The 21,843-nt window shown below is 44.6% G+C and overlaps 1 protein-coding gene across 7 annotated transcripts in view; it reads right to left on the bottom strand.

The window, feature by feature from the left end:
- LOC146751606 (ubiquitin-conjugating enzyme E2 R2) overlaps window positions 1–9,687 on the bottom strand; it is a 136,622-nt gene extending 126,935 nt beyond the window's left edge. For 5 of the 7 annotated variants that reach the window (XR_014941330.1, XM_085533937.1, XM_085533938.1 and 2 more), the window contains exon 1: window positions 9,469–9,687. Coding sequence is in view for 4 of the 7 variants with exons in the window: in XM_085533934.1 (XP_085390060.1) it covers window positions 9,469–9,645 (177 nt within the window). In the remaining 3 variants the exon portion in view is untranslated. Of the gene's footprint in view, window positions 1–308; window positions 9,222–9,468 lie in introns of those variants that run through there. The other 2 variants (XM_085533933.1, XM_085533935.1) reach the window with 2 other exon arrangements.
- Between the last annotated feature and the right edge of the window lie 12,156 nt (window positions 9,688–21,843).

Raw genomic sequence — 21,843 nt, 5'->3', positions numbered from 1 at the left:
TTATCTGCTTAAAAGCCTGCTGCTGTTCAGGGCCCCACATGAAATTATTCTTTTTCCGCGTCACCTGATAAAGGGGGCTTATTATGAGGCTATAGTTTGGAACGTGCATCCTCCAAAAGCCAACTACTCCCAGGAAAGACTGTGTCTCTTTCTTGCTAGTTGGTGGAGACATGGCAGTGATTTTGTCAAACACATCTGTTGGGTTGTGACAATGCCCATCTGCGTCCGTGACAGGGGCCGTGGGCCCCGCAGGGGCCCTAGGCCGAAAGGAAAAAGTTAATTAGGAAAAGAAAACAGCGGCAACGATCTAAGGAGGCACAATTATTTACTAAATACTATATCGAAATATAGGATAACACAATATTATACAATATAATTGAAAATTGAGCTAACGAATCAAGCAAACTAGGAAAGAGAATGAGTCCCGTAACCGAGAGGCCTACTGTGAAATCTAGGCGAACGGCTGAAGGCTCCCACACACTCCCCTGAACGCCAGAACTCGAAAGACCTCAGTCTAGTCTGCGACAGAGTTAATATAGAGTCCAGGTCCCGTGACCTATCGTGTTGCTCTCTCGGAGATGTAGTCTTCTTCTGTAAGTTGCAGATTCGGTAAAATTATTCATGCTTTATATGATGTTATGATGTGGAATACTGATAGCAAAACTACAAAATTATTAAACCATGACATTCCACCCCTTATTCTACATCATTACATTATGTTTATACATACATACACACTCATACATATAGTTGTGAACAATCAGCAACCCTATTTTCTCACCAATTTATATTTATTCCATACAAATCCCTAAGTTGAGAACAAAACTCTATATCTTAACCTACTATTTATTAATTTTGAGAAAATGGCAAAACTGCCAAAAAAGGAAAACATGTCAGTGGTGGTAGAGAAAGGCAGCGCTAGTAGGGCGTCCCCCACATCAAGGTGCACTCATCCTTTCCCAGCCACCACAGCAGATCTCCTTTTGACTTATACTTCTTTCCATGTGTGCTCTACACATGCATGGCCAGTGCAGGATATAGAGTCCAGATGGAAAACTTGCTTACAGAATGCCTAATTAAGGTATATAGAGAAAAAGTGTTTCCTTAACATTAATCCACTCTATCTTAAGTCCTGTACCTAATTGAACTATTCTGTACCTAATTGAAATATTTTCTGAGACTCTACCTATATATCTACAAGAAAATCATTGGCTGCACTCCCCCAACATCAAATTCCCTTGTGGTACACATTGAACATTCCCATTTTTGTCCATCTCCCACCACGTGCACCCAGGTCTCTGGGCAAAGACAGTACCCCGGAGAGGTTTGCCCTTTCCAGATGCTGGAAGGACCCAAACCGTCTTTCCCAACACGCTCTTTATGTGTACTACAGGAACCTTATCTCACTCCACGGTACGTAGGGAGCTGGATTGGTTAGGACCATTACGATTACTAGATCCTCGAGTGTTGACCAACCAGGTGGCCTCTGCTAAATGGTTCTCCCAATTTTTATACGTTCCGCCACCCATTGCTTTCAACATAGTTTTCAACAACCCATTGAATCGTTCAATCTTACCAGAAGCTGGTGCATGATAGGGAATATGGTAAATCCACTCAATGCCATGATTTTTGGCTCAAGTGGTTACAAGAGAATTTTTAAAATGGGTCCCATTATCTGATTCAAGTCTTTCCAGAGTACCATGCCGCCACAGAATTTGCTTTTCCAACCCTAATATGGTGTTTCGGGCGGTAGCATGGGGTACTGCGTATGTTTCGAGCCACCCAGTGGTTGCCTCCACCATGGTGAGTACATAACGCTTACCATTGCGAGATCGTGGCAAGGTGATATAATCAACCTGCCATGCCTCTCCATATTTATACTTTTGCCATCGCCCTTCCCCCAAAAAAGGTTTCATCCTCTTGGCTTGTTTAATTATGGCGCATGTTTCACAGTCATGAATAACCTGAGCAATAGCGTCCATAGTGAAGTCCACCCCTCGGTCTCTGGCCCACTTATATGTTGCATCCCTTCCTTAATGACCTGAAGTATCATGGGCCCACCGAGCTAGGAATAATTCACCCTTGTTCTGCCAGTCCAAGTCTATTTGAGCCACCTCAATTTTGGCAGCTCGATCAACCTGATGGTTATTTTTATGTTCTTCAGTAGCCTTACTTTTAGGCACATGAGCATCTACATGGCGCACCTTTACAACAATGTTCCTTATTCGGGCAGCAATGTTTTTCCACAGTTCAGCAGCCCAAACAGGTTTACCCCTCCATTACCAGTTATTTTGTTCCCACTGCTGTAACCACCCCCATAAGGCATTTGCCGCCATCCATGAATCAGTGTAAAGATGAAGCATTGGCCACCTCTCCCGTTCAGCAACATCTAAAGCTAGCCAAACAGCCTTTACCTCTGCAAATTGACTTGATTCTCCTTTACCTTTAGTGGCCTCTGCAACTTGTCGTGTGGGGCTCCATACAGCAGCTGCCCATCTGCGATGTTTCCCTACAGTACGACACGATCCGTCTGTGAATAGGGCAAATTTCTTTTCGTTTTCTGGTAGCTCATTGTATGGTGGTGCCTCTTTAGAAGGTGATACCTCTTCTGTAGGTGGTGTTTCAATTTAAACAAAATTTAAGCTGTTAAAAGGAGAGTGCGTTTTGCTGATCACTCCCTGATTTTCTAATTGGCGAATTAGCTTGTGAATGGGGAGCAATGAGTCCCTATTGCTGCGGTACTGCCATCTGTGAACCACTCTGGTGGCAATTGGTACCTCTTGGTCTTTTACCTGGAGCAACACCACAGCAGAAGGATCATCTGACAGACCAGGTAAAGTTGAGAGCTGCTTAACACCGTTTGTGTTAACAGCAGCTATCCCAAAGGCCCATCGATACCCCTTGGGATCCTTAAAATATCCCATCCTAAGGTAATCGATTCCCAGTATACATGGAGCCTCTGGACCAGTCACAATAGGGTGCCTTTGCCAGTTTTTACCAGTGAGGCTTATTTCGGCCTCCAACATAGTCAATTCTTGGGAACCCCCAGTCACTCCATGTATATATATTGGTTGTGTCCCTTGGTGACTTGAGGGCATTAGGGTGCATTGTGCACCAGTGTCCACCAAGGCTTTATATTTCTGTGGTCAAGATGTGCCAGGCCACTTAATCCACACAGTCCAATATACTCTATTGTCCCTTTCCCCCCCCTGGCTGGGGGCAGGGCCCTTCTATTGTTTACCTCGGTGGCTTGCAGCAACTGGAACTCTCCCCTTCTTGGAAGAGTTCACCTTGGTGGTTGTTTCACCTTGTAATTCTTTCACTTGTGCCTGAAGTGCAGAAGTGGATGAATTACACCACTTCTTCATGTCCTCCCCATGACTACAGAGGAAAAACAACAAGGCAAGACGTGTAGTCTTATCGTTGTCATTTGCTTGAATACGAGGTGTCTTATCGTTGTCATTTGCTTGAATACGAGGAGGTCTCTTTTATATGGTTGAGATTTTCGATGATACAGGTCGAGAGGAACTCATGTTGTTTAGCTTTCTCAATAGGCGATCGTGGAAATCCTGGTCTCCATCATCTTGTACCACCGTGGATTCATCTACATCAGGCACATTAGCCAATTTGTCAATAATATCACTTTGTGTTCCCTCCATTTTGTTTAATCTTTCCACTATTTTGACAATGGCTGAAGTATACAGATTAACTTCTGTAGCGCTTATAAATAATTCAAGTTCCTGAAGCCTGCCAATTAGTTCATTCACAAAGGGTTTCCTGTCCCCTTTGCCATATACTAATGCAAGTGCACTGGCATGCTTTTCTGGAGCTGCTTTTGTAAAGTCACGCCACATTTGTCGTGGAACGCGGACTGCTTCAGGATCATGTAATTGGTCTGGATCATTACGATTGAACTCGCGGCTGTATAGCATTTCCACCAGAGCATTTTCTCTCAAAAATTGGATACCTTTCTCTATATCAGTCCATTTCTTTATCTCAGGCTCCAAGTCCCATTTGAAGGGGAATCTATCTCTTACCGCTATCAACATCCGCTTCCAGAGGGTGTAGGACCGATTTTGGCATGTGCCAATACCTCTGTCCACACGTGAGTCCTTGGAAATACTACCCAGTCGGCGAGCTTCACTGCCATCAAGCCACGCACTGTTGGCACCATTGTCCCAGCAGCGAAGTAACGAAGTGACCATATGTTCTTTTGGATGACGTGTGAAATTTTTTCTTAGATCTCGAATTTCACTCATTTTAAAAGATCGATCAATAATGGTCGTAATACTTTGCTCATCTTTTGCTCTATCAAGAGTCCCGGGTGTTGATGGTGGCAGCTGTGTCCATGAGGCTGCCCCATCTATAAGTTTGGACTCGAGAAATTCTCGTAAAGAAAATCTGGCTTTTGGCTCCTCTTCTGACTCTGACCCTGACGCTTGTGTTATTTCCTCCAGGTAACCCTCCTTCTTTTTCCTCTCTCCAAACTTCCTCTGCTCCTCTAACTTCTTCTGCTCCTCTAACATCTTCTTGTACCCTTCTAACATCCACTGCTCCTCCAACCTCCTCTGGTCTTCTGACTCCCCCTGCTCTCCTGAGTCCCCCTGCTCTCCTGAGTCCCTCCGCTCTTCCAACTCCTTCTGCATTTTCTCTAACTGAGTTGAAACTCGTTTTGTCTTTCGCCCTCTTACAGGGGCAACCAACATTGTATCTGGTGTCCCTGATAGTAGGTCCAATTGGACTACATGTGCCCCCGGTGGCTGGTCAGATTGAACTACATGTGCCCCCGGTGGCTGGTCAAATTGGACTACATGCGCCCCCAATGGCTGGTCAAATTGGACTACATGTGCCCCTGGTAGTTGGTTACATACATTCAGCTCACCCCGGAGGGCACATAGCTGGTCTCGGAGAGCATTCCGCTCGAACTGAACGGCACCGAGCTCAGTCTGGAGGCTGTTGTAGTTGGACTGGAGAGTGTTGTACCCGAACCGGAGGACGTTATGCTCGGCCTGGAGGGCATTCTGCTCAGTCTGGAGAGTGTCGTGCTCGGACCGGAGGGCATCGTGCTCAGTCTGGAGAGTGTTGTGCTCGGTCCGGAGGGCATCGCAGTTGGGTTGGAAGGCATCGTGCTTGGCCTGGAGGGTGCCGCACTCAGACTGGAGGGCATCATACTTGGACTGGAGAGTGTTGTGCTCGGTCTGGAGGGCATTGTACTCGGTCCGGAGGGCATTGCACTCAGTCTGGAGAGTGTTGTACTCAGTCTGGAGGGCACTGTGCTCAGTCTGGAGAGTGTTGTACTCAGACCGGAGGGTGTTGTGCTCGGACCAGAGGGCGTTATGTTCGGACTGAAGAGTGTTGTGCTCAGACTGGAGGGTGTCGCACTTGGGCTGGAAGGCATCGTGCTTGGGCTGGAGAGTGCCGCGCTCAGACTGGACAGCGTCGTACTTGGACTGGAGAATGTTGTAGCTGGAACGGAGGGCATTGTTCTCTGACCCGAGGATGTTACACTCAGACCGAAGGGCGCTGTGCTCTGACCGGAGGGCGTTATGCTCGGACTGGAGAGTGTCGAGTTAGGATTGGATACTCTCATTCTCGGCCCTGAGACTCTCTCTCTCAACCTCAAATTCCTCCCTCTCAGGAATGGTATTGAATAAGGCCTGATAAGCATTAGCTAGGCCCCAAGTCATTTGTGCCTCCTTAGATCTGCCTGAGCCACAACATTCCTGTCTCAAATACGCAGTCAAACTCTCAGGATTCTTTAAGTGTTCAGGAGTAAAGCTCCATGACACTAAAGATGTCTGTCTTCTAAAAGTCTCTCCAAAGTCTCTCCACACTCCCTGCCACTCAGTATTCTCTGATTCTAGGGAAGACTTCCTCCTGATGTTATAAATCCAGATACTGAGCAAGATTATTACAATAACTGACAGTAAGTGCAGGGAGATTGACACAATTGACAGTGTGGTCCACTGGGACAACTGTTCATTCGAAGACTGCTTAAAGGATGCAAAGAAAAAAGGAGGAGCACGCTCAAAAACCACCATTCCTGAACTAATAGTTGCATTAGTTGCTCCCTCTGGAGCTGCATGCAGATACCAAGTAAGCGTTGCTAACCATGCTTTCAAATCATTATACATGTTTACAATTCCATAGGAAAAAGTGGCTAGCTTAAACATACTCCAATATGTTTGGAGCATCACAAAAGAGGAACTAATGAAATGCAGTCTCTGGTAGAACAAACTTACTAGAGGGAACATTTTTTCTTTTTTTCTTTTTTTCTTCAATAGAGAGAAAAAAAGTAAAAGAAAACAAAGCTCAGCAGTGTTTATAAAATATACCGGAGTATTGGCAGTCCGCCTGGACTTTCAAGGTCAAGCTCACAGGTGCAGAATCGCAAACCTAAGATAGCTCCTTAACAGGGAAAAAAACTCGTAGCTCTGTTAAAAGCTAAAAGAGCAACAGAAGAAAACACAGAAAAACAGCAACTCAATTTGCCCGCATTCTCCACCAAAATCTGTCACGGTTTGAACGAAAAATCCACCTGCGTCCGTGACAGGGGCCGTGGGCCCCGGAGGGGCCCTAGGCCGAAAGGAAAAAAAAAGTTAATTAGGAAAAAAAACAGCAGCAACGATCTAAGGAGGCACACTTATTTACTAAATACTATATCGAAATACAGGATAACACAATATAATACAATATAATTGAAAATTGAGCTAACGAATCAAGCAAAATAGGAGAGAGAATGAGTCCCGTAACCGAGAGGCCTACTGTGAAATCTAGGCGAACGGCTGAAGGCTCCCACACACTCCCCTGAACGCCAGAACTCGAAAGACGTCAGTCTAGTCTGCGACCGAGTTAATATAGAGTCCAGGTCCCGTTACTTATCGTGTTGTTCTCTGGGAGATTTAGTCTTCTTCTGTAAGTTGCAGATTCAGTAAAATTATTCATGCTTTATATGATGTTATGATGTGGAATACTGATAGCAAAATTACAAAATTATTAAACCATGCCACCATCCTGCCACTTTATACCTAAGAACTGAATTTCCTGGGCAGGCCCTTTTACTTTACTTCGCTTCATAGCAAAGCTGGCTTGTAGAAGAATCTGGATTACCTGCTCTCCTTTTGTGAAAACTTCCTCTGCTGTATCACCCCACACAACTATGTCATCAATATACTGCAGGTGTTCAACAACAATTCCTCTAACTCATACTGCTGAGTAAAATAGTAAGGCTTCAATAATTAAGTACTAGAATTCTGTAAAGAACAAGCTAGTTTTGTGTATGCACCAACATCTGTATAACCACATCTGGTCACACAAGCCAAATTTTAAGTTTCAAACCCTCAAACGTATCCACAATACAGCCACCTGCACCTCAGTTACATTTCCAGAGTCAGCTATATACAAGTTCAATAAACATCCAGCATTTAACCCTCACCATTCACTATAATGAATTCCAGATGACAATAAAAGACTACATGCTACACTGCATGTAAGACACCTGAGCTGAAGATCAATAAGCAATTTCTCTGGCAGTTCTTACCTTCCAGATGCAAAGTGAGCATGTGCAGTAGAACTGAAGTGCTATTAAAGACAAGATATCTGGCACAAATACATCACCATATAAAAAGAAGTAGGCAATGTAAGCATAGTTTTTAGAAACAACAAGGTAATAAGATTGAGCTTTTGAGTATTTTCAGAAACAGTCCTATACTCAAACAGTCATTGCAATAATGAAGAAGTTAAGGGCTTAACAGGTGAATTAAAAAAAAAAAACAACAAAACACTCCCCTAACACTAGGAAGTAAAAGATTCCCACTAATTACAAAAGCATTAACCAGATTTAAAACTACCTATGCTATTTTAATTATCTTTTAAGCAGACTGCTAAGAATCTTGAAGAGGCATAATTCTCCACATTTCTATATAAGAAAATAGTATGTTGTGTTTTACCTTGGACAAGGATCATTCCATGCAAAAATCATGGAAATAGAGCCAAACGAAGGAAAAAAAAAAAACAAAAAAAAAACCCCACGCACTAAAAAAAAACAAAACAAACAAACAAAAAAACAACCACAAGTCAACAGTGCTCAAAAACCTTTCTATTTGAGAAGAATGTTTTAGTCTAAGGAAAGAGGGGGATTTTGCCACAGTTTTTCCTCAGTGATGCCTAACCATACATAAACCTGCATTTTCAAGTAGCAACAAAACAGCAAATCATTATTCGCCTTTGTAGCATACATAGTGACCATACCTGGATGAGATTAGCCCCTAAATAAAGAACTAGCAACTAGCTAGCACCATTGCTTTGCCCACTGCCTCCTGAAGAGAGGCAAATGTCGAGATCCAACAATACAGAACTCCGAAATATTATGCGATTTAGGAGTTTATGGATACTAATCAGTACTAGTGCTTTCACCAGCAAGAAGAACTTAGAGGAAAGATACTACAGTTCAACACAAGTATGACTAAAATCCATTATTACTAAAGTGACAGATTATTTAGGCTTTGTTAAAAACCATATTTAATCTTTCATCCAGAAAGACCAAGAAACACTAACAACGCACATTAGCTAAGCTTTTTTCCAGTTTTAAAAAAGTCAGAAAGCTAGTTGGCAAGAAAGTGAAGACACAGGAACTAAATCTAACTCCCGAGATGCAGACTGGAGGTGACAATTTTGTGAAAGACCATGGGAAATAAAGTACACTGGGATATGCCTAGCACCCATCTTCTACAACCACTAAAGCTTTTGTATCTTTTCAGAAAGAGATGCAGTTCTTGTCTTCACCCTTCAGTTCTTTTGGGGAAAGAAGATACCAGATTTCTTGTTTCCTGTACTTACAAGAGAGGAAACAATCACAAAAGGTTGTTTTGGACTAACATTAAGACTAAGAGAGAAATTGAAAGCATTTAATAGCCTTTGCCAATTAAGCATTACCATACCCCTTTGAAAGCTGTCCTCTGAAGATTTGAGAGAATGAGAAAAACAACACGAAAATAAATAAAAGAATTACAACGAACAGCACTAAATAACTGAAGTCGTGAGGGAAAAAAATAACAATAACAACAGCGTGAAAATCCTCCACCCTGACTTAGTCACTATACAGAATTCTCTTGATCCAGAAACAACTGGAACCTCTGAAACCGCCGAAACCTCCGTCCGAAGCCCACCACCACTGTCCCGGTGGGAAGTTCACACCTCGTAGCAACGGTTCTGCCTCTGAACTAAATAATAATAAGAAAAAAAATAAAATAGGCGACAAGACGAGGAAAGTCTGGCACCCACTCGGCGCGAGCACAGCACAAGACCAAGACGCACATACAGAGCGAAAGAAAGAGGGGAATCAGCATTCCCGGAAGAGCCGAAATCTCCCGTCCTATTCCCACCCGCAAGATCATGAAGAGACCCCAGCGGTCACGGGTAACAGACCTAGGCAACAGACCAGCAGCAGGGCCGGGAGCCTGGTCGTACCTTGAAGTAGCCACCCTCGTAGAGAGTGTTGGGGGGCCCGAAAATCGCTACCTCCCAGTTATAGAGATCAGACTCATCCACCAGCGTGATGCGGAAACCCTCCACCGGCTCCTCCTGCAACGACTTCAGCTCCAGCATAAGCGCCTTCTGCGAGCTGCTCATCTGCTGCTGGGCCATGGCGGCAACGCCGCCGCCGCCGCCGCCGCCGCCGCCGCCGCCGCCTCAGAAGCCCCTCCCCCACACTGACAACAGCCGCTGTCGCCGCCACTTCCTTTTGTGACGGCGCCCGCTCTCTGCTGACCTCAGCGCGCCTCTCCACGCCCCGCCCCGCTCACGTCGCTTCGCCCACACCAGAGTGCTTAAAGGGGCAGTACCACAGCGTTAAGACTACTACGTCACTCAGGACAGCCTGCTTGGGTGGGAGATGGGGGGGGAGGGTGTCTGTGGTAAGTCTATGGGCCCTCAGCTCTTTCCCCCACCGAGTGTGGAGGGACCAGGTAAGGCGTAGGCAGTCATGTCAGCACAGATTTGAAATGGAGCAGCTGCCACAGCATATCAATTTTCCTGTTGAGATGATGGCAAGAGCCAAAAGGGGCAGAGTCATAGTGGACAGCCACTGTCCTGCAGTGGCTTCCCAAGGACATCTTGCTAGCACAACCACAGCAAACCTATTGCGGTGCTGATACCATCAATCAATCAATCAATCGGGAAACTCTCTAAGACTCAAGTTGGAGTGTCAGAAAGCAGACATTCTTTAATTTCGACACTGGATGCATGGGGGCTATCCTCCTATAATGCATGGATTACACAGAAGATCTTCAGCTTATATACAATATTCGTATTACCTATGCAGAAGTTTTCCCAGAGGTATGTTACATATTCAGTGACTCATTCCAAGTAGGATCTCCTATTTCCTTGGTACAAAGACTCAGCAGAGCTTCCTTATCTCCTTGGTCCAGAGACACAGCTTTCTGTTATCTAAACAAATTGCAGGGCAGGGCCATCCATCAATGAACACTGGTAAGCTTAACAATATCAACTTGTATTAATCCCCCCTTTTTCTTTAAGGATTTGTAGCTAACATGCTACCACCCTCACTATATCAATTTATCTCCGACAACAGTCAGAACAATAATTGCAGCACTGTATCATTTCACACAATTATACATACAGCAATAACAAAGACAGTTATCAAAGAGTTTCTTCAACCAAGACCAATCAGGTAACCATGAGGTCAACTGATCCCAGACCTCCTTTAAACCCCATGAAGTGTCATCAAGGGATATTTGATGATATCATTTCAGTTGTTGTTATATTTTGTCTATATCTTCTTTTATTCTTCCTGATTTATCTACATAATGAAAAGATAAAGTATCAATAACTGCACATACACCACCCCAGCTAGTCAATAACAAATCCAGTGCCATACAGTTTTCTAAAGCTATTTGTTAGATTGTCCCAATTTCTCTTTGCAGTCTTACTATGCTGTCTATGGTGGCAACCTCATCTGGTTTCTTACTGCCCAGCTCTCCAGCCTCTCCAGGTCTCGCTGAATGGCAGCACAGCCTTCAGGCATGTCAGCCAATCCTCCCAACTTCGTGTCTTCAGCAAACTTTCTGAGGGTGGTCACTATCCCCTCATCAAAGTTGTTGATGAAGATGTTGAAAAAGACCGGACCCAGTACAGACCCCTGGGGGACGCCGCTAGTTACAGGCCTCCAGCCAGACACCGCACCACCACCACCAACCCTCTGCACTCTGCCAGTCAGCCAATTCTTGACCCACTTCACCATCCACTCATCTATCCCATACTTCCTCAGCTTTGTTATAAGGATGTCATAGGGGACAGTATGAAAAGCCTTACTGAAATCTAGGTAGACTACATCTACCACCCTCCCCCTGTCCACCCAGCTAATGACATCTTCATAAAATGCAGCGTCTCAGGCACGGACTCAGATATGAACGATCCAAATCGTTTATTACAAGTTCTCACATCCCTTATATACCTTCACAAGTTGTTATTTTCTAACTTTCCCATCCGCCCTTACAACTTTCCCAAACACCTTATATGTCAACAAAGCATTCTACAAAACACTTTTCAGCTGTCCATGCAGGCACATATCCAATCAGAGCTGTGAGACTCTTCTTCTCCTTGCAGAGGTGTCCTTGATTCTCATGCTGTTTATCTTGCTCCACAGCTGCTGCTCTGAACAGCTTTTCTTGTATTCCTACAATTCCCCCTTTTTTGTTTATTGACAAGCTACTACCATACTATAAAGTAATAACACTAATTATATTAATAACATAATCATTATAACTCAATCAAGGCCTCGAATGACAATATTCTGAAAATGAAAAAGGAGATAAGGCAAATGACAAAATATATGGTTAAATCCACTAAAATATCAGACACATTTTGCCTGCGGCCTAAGTTCCTACAACCTGGAAAAGAATCCCTGAGAATCCAATTCTGTGTAAATCTGAAATGGGTTAGAAAAGACTAAGCTAGCACATTATTCCTTATTGTCCCTGGAGAGGCAGAAAACTGCAGAAAAGGAGAGAGAAGGATCATGTTGGCGGTGGATGCGATAGGCAGCGCCAGCAGGGTGTTCCCTGCTTCAAGGTGCACTTTCCCTTTCTCATCCACCACGGATTCTCTCTTGCTCTTTTCCTACTCAGGGTCTGAATGGTATTTTCCATTTGTACACTGCATCCGCATGGCCAGTGCGTGGTACAGAGCCCAAGTGGAACACCTGCTTGCAAAACAGAATAAATTGCCGAGGTTAGCTTTTTTAGCAAGCACCTTTGTTTCAATTGATGCATGGTCATATTTTGAAAATCCCAATTAGTGAGATGAAAAGGAGTTAATAATTGTTATGTTTAAGAATCATCCCTTTGTCCAGGATTCTTTTCCAGGGTCTTATTTTTACAAACTAAGAAGAGGCTAGTTGATAGGCTAATAAAATCATAACTGAACATTACTAATACATTAAAAGAGCTATACCCATAGTTTCCAGCATTGGTAACATCAAATCCTATTTAACTTATATTCTATCTACTGCCAAAATAGGAAAGACACACAATAATCTAAATAATGCTTAATAATTCTAATTCTTAAATTTATACCAGTAATGTGGAAGAGTTACCCATTATGTCTTACCATTACTAAAATTATTATTTGCAATACAACAAATTACAAAGCAATATCAATGAAGTAAAAGGCGTATAATCACAATCATTATTAAGGCTGGGTGTTATTTTCTGCCTTGAGATGAGGCCGAACATATCTTGCCGGAACCCATGTAGGGCCAGTCCTTGTAGAAACACAAGCATATCCACGACCCCAGGTTATCAATGGTAAGGGACCTTCCCAGTGCCCTGTGGCCATATTTCGAATGTTAACCACTGGCCGTTCCTTGAGCACTGGGGAGGCCCCAGAATGACGATCCACACGAGTTGTATTTGTATGATCACGATTCAAAAAATTCAGCACAAACAAAGCCTTACATAATCTTTCTTGTGGTGTGTCTCCCGTATTCCCCCTTTTTTGTTTATTAAGAACAGATTTCAGTGTTTGATGAGTACGCTCAATGATAGCTTGTCCAGTGGGAGAATGAGGGATGCCTGTAATATGTCTAACTCCCCATTCTTGAAGGAAAGTTCGAGTGGCCTTAGAGGTATAAGCGGGCCCATTATCTGTTTCTATCGTATGAGGGATTCCCATAGCAGCATAAGCAGATAACCAGTGTTTACAGGCGTCGCGACTGCGTTCACCTGTATGTGCTGTGGCAAATATGTAAGAAGAATGAGTATCTATCGTTACATGTACGTACTTTAAACGGCCAAATTCAGGAACGTGAGTGACATCTGTCTGCCAGAGTTGAAGAGGGGCTGTTCCACGTGGATTTGTCCCAGTTTGAGGCAAAGGGGCAATTGCCTGGCAGTCTGGGCATGTTAGAATAATGTTATGGGCTTGATCCACTGTCAGTTGGAATTGTTTTTGTAAGGCTCTCCTGTTCTGATGGAAAAATTGATGGGAGAGTCGTGCTTGCTCAAATAATTGAGGAGTAGCAAAAGCGACTGTGGCTTGATCAGCCTTACGGTTGCCCTCAGTTAAAGGACCAGGCAATGTAGTATGCGATCGAATGTGCATAATAAAATAAGGAAGAGTACGGTGAGAAACATAATGCAAGACTCGCTTGAGCTGTACAAACAAAACCAGATTATTAACTTCCTTAAGAAAGGATCCTTCAATCCGCTGAATGATACCTGTAACATACAAAGAGTCAGTTATTATATTAAGCTTTTGGTCTGAAAAAATTTGGAAAGCTTGAGCTACTGCAGCGAGTTCTACAACTTGAGGTGATCCATCAACAACATGTACGTCTGACTGCCATTGTGTAGCAGTCACACACCAGAGAACCACTGCTTGGTGTGTCTTGCCAGAGCCATCTGTAAATACAGTAACAGCATTAGGTATTGGAACATGTGAAAGTAAAGTATTAGTAGCAAGGGGGATATCAGCCAAATTATGTAGTAACTGATGTTTGGGAGGATGGGTGGACAATTGTCCGGTATAGTCTGCCATAGCAGTCTGAAAAGCAAGTGACTGCGCAAGCATCCAATCTAAATCTTTTTTAGTAGCGGGTACGTATATGCAATCAGGGTCAAGAGCTCGTAGAATTTGTAGACGATGTCGACCTCGCTGTATTAGCATAGCAAACATTTCCACTCGTGATGTAATAGTTTTTGAAAATGTATGAGGTAAAAATACCCATTCGATGATAACGAGAGGATCCTTTCTTGAGGTATCCCATTGACATAACAAGCCATATGGCTGACAGAAGTTGGATATTATTATGAGATGTACTGGAAGTGATGAACAAACACAATGGCTACATCGATTTTGCACTGATGTTATTACAGAGTCTAAGCATTGTTGTGCTTCTGGTGTTAATTGTCTTTTAGAAGTTAGATCTGGGTCTCCTTTCAGTAGTTTGAATAAAGGATGCAGCTCTTGAGTAGTAATTCCCAAAAAGTGGCCGCAACAAATTGATGGTTCCTAATAAGTTTTGCAAATCGTTTAACGTCCGTATGTGAGGTACTATTTTGAGGATTTGTGGCTGGATAGTGTGAGATGCAATTTTCCATATTGCTTCTTTTCTGCACTGCTCTAAGACACCACAGTACGCTGTAGAGAAATTTGTCGTTCCTGCTCCCTTCAAATTATCATCAGGAGGAAATGCGCCCGATTCGCCTTCCGGATATACTGGACCAGGGTCACAACGATCCCCTGGTTTCGATCCGTCCGTGTCTTTAATCACGTTACACGCGGGCTGCACAGACGCTGCAGCGCACGACGTGGGGGGGGCGGAGGGCGGAGGCGCAGAGAACGTCATGGGCGGAGCGGGAGGCAGGGGCGGGGCGACGAGCATCGTAGGCGGAGCAGAGGGCGGGGGCGCGGCGGGCGTCGTGGGCGGGGCGAAGGGCGGGGGCGCCGTAGAGGGCGGCAACACGGCGAACGTCGGGAGCGCGAGGGGGGGCGGTTGCGGCTTTTCGTCTCCCCGAATCGGGGGGCGGTCGGAGCCGCCAGTCGGATCCGGGCACGGGCCGCTTCCCGCAGCGAGAGGCAGCGGCGGGGGTGGGACGGAGGGCGGCAGGGAATGGTCGGAATAAATTCTTTCCCGTCGTGATTGCTTAATCCCTTCCATTACCCGGCTCCAAACGGGCAACAGCTTAGCAGCCTTTCTGTCTTTAGCGAGAGAAGCCTCGTAGAGTTTTGAGCCGATTTTGTCCCAAAGTTCTCCATCGAGAGAGAACCCAGTTTTCGGAAATTCAGGGACATTTTTGCTTATCCATTTAAGAAGAGTAGCTAATGCTGAAATAGACACAGTCTCATCCTGATACGGTAACACTGACCGCAATACTTCGAGATGTACTCGTTGCTCCCTCGTTAGTGAGCTCCCCATAGTTCCTACTGCTCACCTTCTGTCCTGCAGAACGGGGCGGGTGCGCGCCAAACAGTCTCTCCGAAGTTCAGTCGGGTGACGCTGCCGGACCGGGCTCACTCAGCCGCGGGTTGATTTGCTCCACGTTGTGGGCGCCATTTGCAGCGACTCGGCACGGACTCAGATGTGAACGATCCAAATCGTTTATTACAAGTTCTCACATCCCTTATATACCTTCACAAGTTGTTATTTTCTGACTTTCCCATCTGCCCTTACAACTTTCCCAAACACCTTTACATGTCAACAAAGCATTCTACAAACACTTTTCAACTGTCCATGCAGGCACATATCCAATCAGAGCTGTGAGACTCTTCTTCTCCTTGCAGAGGTGTCCTTGGTTCTCATGCTGTTGATCTTGCTCCACAGCTGCTGCTCTGAACAGCTTTTCTTGTATTCCCACACCACCTGAGGCAAGCACCGAGTCAGCTGCGGGAGCACAGATAATTCTGGGTAATTCAGCTGTGCTCCTGGAAGGGGTGGAGCTTGGCTCCACCTCTCCCAGATCTCATTTAAGAACTGACTAAGAGCTAAGGCAGGTTCACTTTTTCTGGAGATGGCTTTTGTGTGGAATTTATGGTGAGCTTTCAACATCCGTGAGCATTTATCATTGATTATCTTTCTATTGTGATAATCTTTCACGTGAAACGGCTGGTTCTATCTCTGTTTACTTGTCAATTGTACATACATTTACTGTTTTCCTTAGAAGTAACCTTTTTCAGATCTGCTGAACTCCAAATGCAGGAGAGGAAATAAAGTGTTGTTAGAGATGCGATAATGTAGTAGTAATGCTTTTTTCTATCTTAACTTTATACTAACACTGAGAGAAGACCATGACTATAAAATAATGTTTGCAGTGTGTCATGGGTTACCTAGATTTACCTGTGCCCGTGACAGGGGCCGCCGCCCCGAAAATGAAGGGAAAGAGGGGAATGGACAAAAACAGCAGCAGCAATCTAAGGAGGAAAACTTATTTTACTAAATACGATATTGGAATATAAGATAACACAATATAATGCTATATAATTGAGGCTAATAAATCGAACGAGAGAGAGAGAGTGAGAGAGAAAGTCCCTGAAAACCGGGAGGCCTACTGTGAACTATAGGCGGCAGTGCTGGAACGGTTCGAGAGAGAGGCGACAGGGCTTAAGCACAGAGAGAGCGAAAGAAAGAGAGCGTTCCAGCCTGGGAGCAAGATTATATATGTTCTCTGGTGATTCATCTCTGGCTGTGGCATCCTCTGGGATATGTAGTTCTCCTTCAAGAGCTGAGTACTCAGGACGCTGCCATTCCACGGAACTGGAGCATGAACCTACCACACTTCCACATACCCTCTATTACACTTACTTATACCATCAAAACAGTTTGTCCAGTTCAAACACCCTTTATGCCATATAACTTTCCCTTAGTAGTCCATTCATTATTCATAATGGATATTCAGATCCATTATCATTCAGTTATAAACGTAAACTTACTTTCTCTTTAACCCTTTTTCCATTGTACACGATTCCACTATTTATACCCTCAGTTAATGATTCATACTGCACATGATGTTACGATGTAGAATGTTGACAGCAACAGCACAAAACCATGACACAGTGAATTCCTACTTATTAAGTACTTTAATTATATTAGCCCTTTCCATTTTTTTTTTAATGTGAACAACGTGTTTGGTACTATGATAAGTAATTAACTTGTTAAATTATTTTCCGTAGTAAAGATAAGTGGCAAATGCATGTAACAGAAAAATTCTAATAGCTGGATAACTTTATCTATATACACTGTTTGCTTGCTATAATTGCAGCTTATGTTTCCTGTGTTAATTGCCTAGTTTGCAGTCTTCAAAAGACTGACAACTAACTGAAGAATGTCATGGTTTTGTAATTTTGCTATCAGTATTCCACATCATGTAAAGCATGGATAATTTTACTGAATGTGCAGTTCACAGAAGAAGACTATATATCCCAGAGAACAACACGGTCAGGGATAAGTCACGGGACCAGGACACTATATAATCTCGCTCCCAAGCTGGAGTACTCTCTCTCAGACTCTCAGGGAGTGGGAAGCATTCCAGCTGTGTCACCTAGAGTTCACAGTAGGCCTCTTGGTTTTCGGGGACTCTCTCTCTCTGTTTCGTTCGATTTATTAGCCTCAATTTTATTATATTATATTGTGTTATCTTGTATTCTGATATCATATTTAGTTGCTGCTGTTTCTATCCCATTCCCTTTCTTCCCTTCCTTCCCGGGCTGGGGGCCCTACGGGGCGGCTGTCCCCTGTCACAGGCATAGGTAAATATAGATAACCCGTGACAGATTTTTTGGTGGAGAATGCAGGAAAAGAGCTTTTGCTTTTTTAGCTTTTAGAACGACTCTCTCTTTGCTCTCAAAGAGCTTTGTTAGCTTCATTACAGGAGTGTTATTTTTCGTAGCTGCTCACTGAGAACGTGACCTTGAAATTCCGGGCAAACTGTCAAAATTCAGGGGTAGCTGGTAGCTGCACACCCTGAGCATTGCTATCTCACTTTTGTAAAGAAAAAAAAGGGCTTTCTTTCTCCCTCAGAGCAAAGCTAGCTAGCTCTGACTTTTACAGAGCCTGCCAGCTATGAATCCACTCTCCATCCCAGTTGCTCTGTTTAAGGGATTGAAAGCAATTATGATCTTCTCAAAGTATTGGTCAACTATTAACACCATGCTTTGGTGTTGTGGAATCATGTATGTATATAACCTAATAAGGGCACTGATGGAGGCACCTGCCTGGTACTTATATGTGATGTGGTATAATCCGAATTTTGGCATCTACATCCCAGATGGAATAGCTAATTTTACAAACATTTGCATCCCAGACGGAATAGGCAATTTTACAAACGCCACCATGTTCAATCCAGGCACAGGCTGTACTCTCAGATTGCTGCATGCTTTTCAATAGCCGAGATAGGGTTCATACTCATGTCCATGTTATCAATATCAATGAATGTATATGTAATCCTATACGTTCGTTATATGCAGAAGTCTCCTCCAGAACCAGAGAATGCTGACTGGCAGGGAATATGGAAAGGTTTAGGAAAAATCTTAGAAGCGTGGGGACCCGCAGTGTCGTGGGATTTCACTCTTGAACACCTGAGGGACCCTGAGAAATTAAGTGAGTATTTGAGTCAGAGATCTAAGGAGGAAAACCTTATTTGGGGTTTGGCTTATGCATACTGTGCTCTGTATCATACTATTCTGGAGAGAGAGAGTTTCCGATCTGAGATTCAAGCCAAAAAAGAAAAATCCCAAGTTAACTCTGATCAGTCGCAGGAGGCACCAGTAACAATGTCAGTTGCCCCTGTGGAAGGCAATAAATGGAAATGGGTGTCCTCGCGTCTAGAACGAAAAGAAGGAGAAGCAGAGGAGGAGGCAGCAGAAGATCCAGATGCCGGGTCTGGATAGGCACTGAGAAAGGCAAAAGAAAAAAATAAGAGGCATGAGGAAGAGAGTGATGAGGAGGAAATCTCTATTACTGTTCGTCAACCTCTGAAGCTGACTGAAATCCAAGGCTCAAGAAAGGAGTTTACGTGGCGTCAAGACAAAGGTCTCCTTGCCTGGTTGATTCGCTGCTGGGACAACGGGGCTAACAGCTTGTCTCTAGATGGTAACGAAGCTTGCCAACTAGGAAGCATTGTCAGAGATGCAGGTGTCGACAGAGGGATTAGCAGATGTTTGGATGGAGCTGCCACCCTCTGGGACCAACTGTTAACAAGCCGTGAGGGAAAGGTACCCCTTCAAGAACGCTTTGAAGCCTCAAATTATTAAGTGGGATACCATCGAAAAAGGTATCCAGTACCTGAGGGAAATGGCCGTGGTGGAAATGTTGTATGACCCTGATCCACGAGATTGAGATCCTGAGAGAGTGAGGACCAAGCCTAGCATGTGAAAGAAACTCACAAGTACAGCACCAGAAAGATACGCACAGACACTGGTAAAAACATTCGGAGGATACGAGGACCAACAGAGAAGACCCCGAGTTTTTGAACTGATTATGACACTTCAAAACATCGAACAGCAGCTCCCTCCACTGCGCGCTGCAGTTTCTGCCATCTCACGAGTAGAAGACCGACTAGATGAAATGCACAAGAAATTGTTTCCATCAACTAATTGTAATGATCCCGTAATAGTATCAGAAACAACTGATCAAGGCCAATCCCCGTACGGGCTACCAGGTCTAATGAAGGATTTGATCAAACTAGTCCAGTCCCATGCCTCACCTGTATCATCAAAAGTCTCAGCTATTAAACGCACACGTTTTCCAGCTCGAGCAAGGAGCAACAGTATGACTGCACCACGTGTTTCCAAGTGGCGCTACCTACGTGACCGTGGAGAAGACATGAGGAAGTGGCATGACCAGCCTACTTCTGTACTACGAGCACGGGTGAGAGAACTACAAAACAGACCAACCACCTGTAGAACGGCTTCATTTATCACAGGTAACATATAGAGGGGCCCTGCCCTCAGTCAGGGGAGGGAGAGGGATAATAGAGTTTATTGGACTGTGTGGATTCGATGGCCTGGCACATCAGAACCACAGAAATATAAGGCACTGGTGGATACCGGTGCACAGTGCACCCTAATGCCCTCCAGTCATGAAGGGACAGAATCAATCCATATTTCTGGAGTGACTGGGGGCTCTCAAGAATTGACTGTGCTGGAGGCTGAAATAAGCCTCACTGGCAAAGACTGGCAAAAACATCCTATTGTGACTGGCCCAGGGGCTCCGTGTATACTTGGTGTTGATTACCTCAGAAGGGGGCATTTCAAGGATCCTAAGGGTTATCAATGGGCCTTTGGAATAGCTGCTGTAGATATGGACAACATTAAGCAGCTGTCTGTTTTGCCTGGCCTGTCAGAGGACCTGTCTGTTGTGGGGCTGCTACGAGTAAAAGAGCAGCAGGTACTGATTGCTACAAAGACAGTGCACAGACAGCAGTACCTCACCAACAGGGATTCCTTGCTCCCCATTCATGATTTGATTCTCCGGTTGGAGAATCAGGGAGTGATCAGCAAAACTCACTCACCTTTTAACAGCCCCATATGGACAGTGTGTAAAGCCAGTGGGGAATGGAGGCTGACGGTAGAGTACCGTGGCCTGAATGAGGTAATACCCCCACTGAGTGCTGCTGTGCCGGACATGTTAGAACTCCAGTACGAGCTGGAGTCAAAAGCAGCCAAATGGTATGCCACCATTGACATTGCTAATGCCTTCTTCTCCATTCCTTATGCCGCAGAATGTAGGTCACAGTTTGCCTTCACCTGGAGGGGCATTCAGTATACTTGGAACCGTTTGCCCCAGGGGTGGAAACACAGCCCAACCATTTGCCATGGGTTGGTCTAAACTGTATTGGAACAGAATGGTGCTCCTGAACACCTGCAGTACATTGATGACATTGTTGTGTGGGACGATACAGCAGAGGAAGTTTTCACAAAAAGAGAGCAAATAATCCAAATTCTTCTACAAGCTGGCTTTGCTATTAAGCAAAGCAAAGTAAAAGGGCCTGCCCAGGAAATTCAGTTCCTAGGTATAAAGTGGCAGGATGGGTGTCGTCACATCCCGACAGGTGTGATCGACAAAATCACTGCCATGTCTCCGCCCACTAGCAAGAAATAGACACAGTCTTTCCTGGGTGTAGTGGGCTTTTGGAGGATGCACGTTCCAAACTACAGCCTCATTGTAAGCTCCCTTTATCAGGTGACATAGAAGAAGAATGATTTTGCATGGGGCCCTGAGCAGCAGCAGGCTTTAGAACAGATTAAACATGAGAAAGCCCGTGCCGTGCCCCTGGGGCCAATATGGATGGGACAGGATGTAAAGAACATCCTCTACACTGCTGCTGGAGAGAAAGGTCCCACTTGGAGTTTGTGGCAAAGAGTTTCAGGAGAGACCCGAGGCCGACCCCTGGGATTCTGGAGTTGAGCGTACAAGGGGTCTGAAGAGTGCTACACTCCAGCTAAGAAGGAGAACTTAGCTGCATATGAGGGGGTTCGGGATGCTTCAGAAGCAGTTGGTACTGAAACACAGCTCCTTCTGGCACCTCGACTGCCAGTGCTGAACTGGATGTTCAAGGGAGAGGTTCCCTCCACCCATCATGCTACCGATGCCACTTGGAGCAAGTGGATTGCACTGATTACACAACGAGCGCGGATGGGGAACCTCAGTCGTCCAGGAATTTTAGAGGTGATCATGGACTGGCCTGAAAGTAAAAAGTTTGGAACATCGCTGTCATGGTTTAATAATTTTGTAATTTTACTATCAGTATTCCACATCATAACATCATATAAAGCATGAATAATTTTACTGAATCTGCAACTTACAGAAGAAGACTACATTTCCCAGAG

This window comes from Coturnix japonica, unplaced genomic scaffold (genome assembly GCF_054131305.1).
Source record: "Coturnix japonica strain WE unplaced genomic scaffold, WE-NBRP24 Scf071, whole genome shotgun sequence".
NCBI classification, from domain to species: Eukaryota; Metazoa; Chordata; class Aves; order Galliformes; family Phasianidae; genus Coturnix; species Coturnix japonica.
The sequence above is the reverse complement of the archived record's forward strand: the minus strand, read 5'-3'. Positions and strand labels throughout refer to the sequence as shown.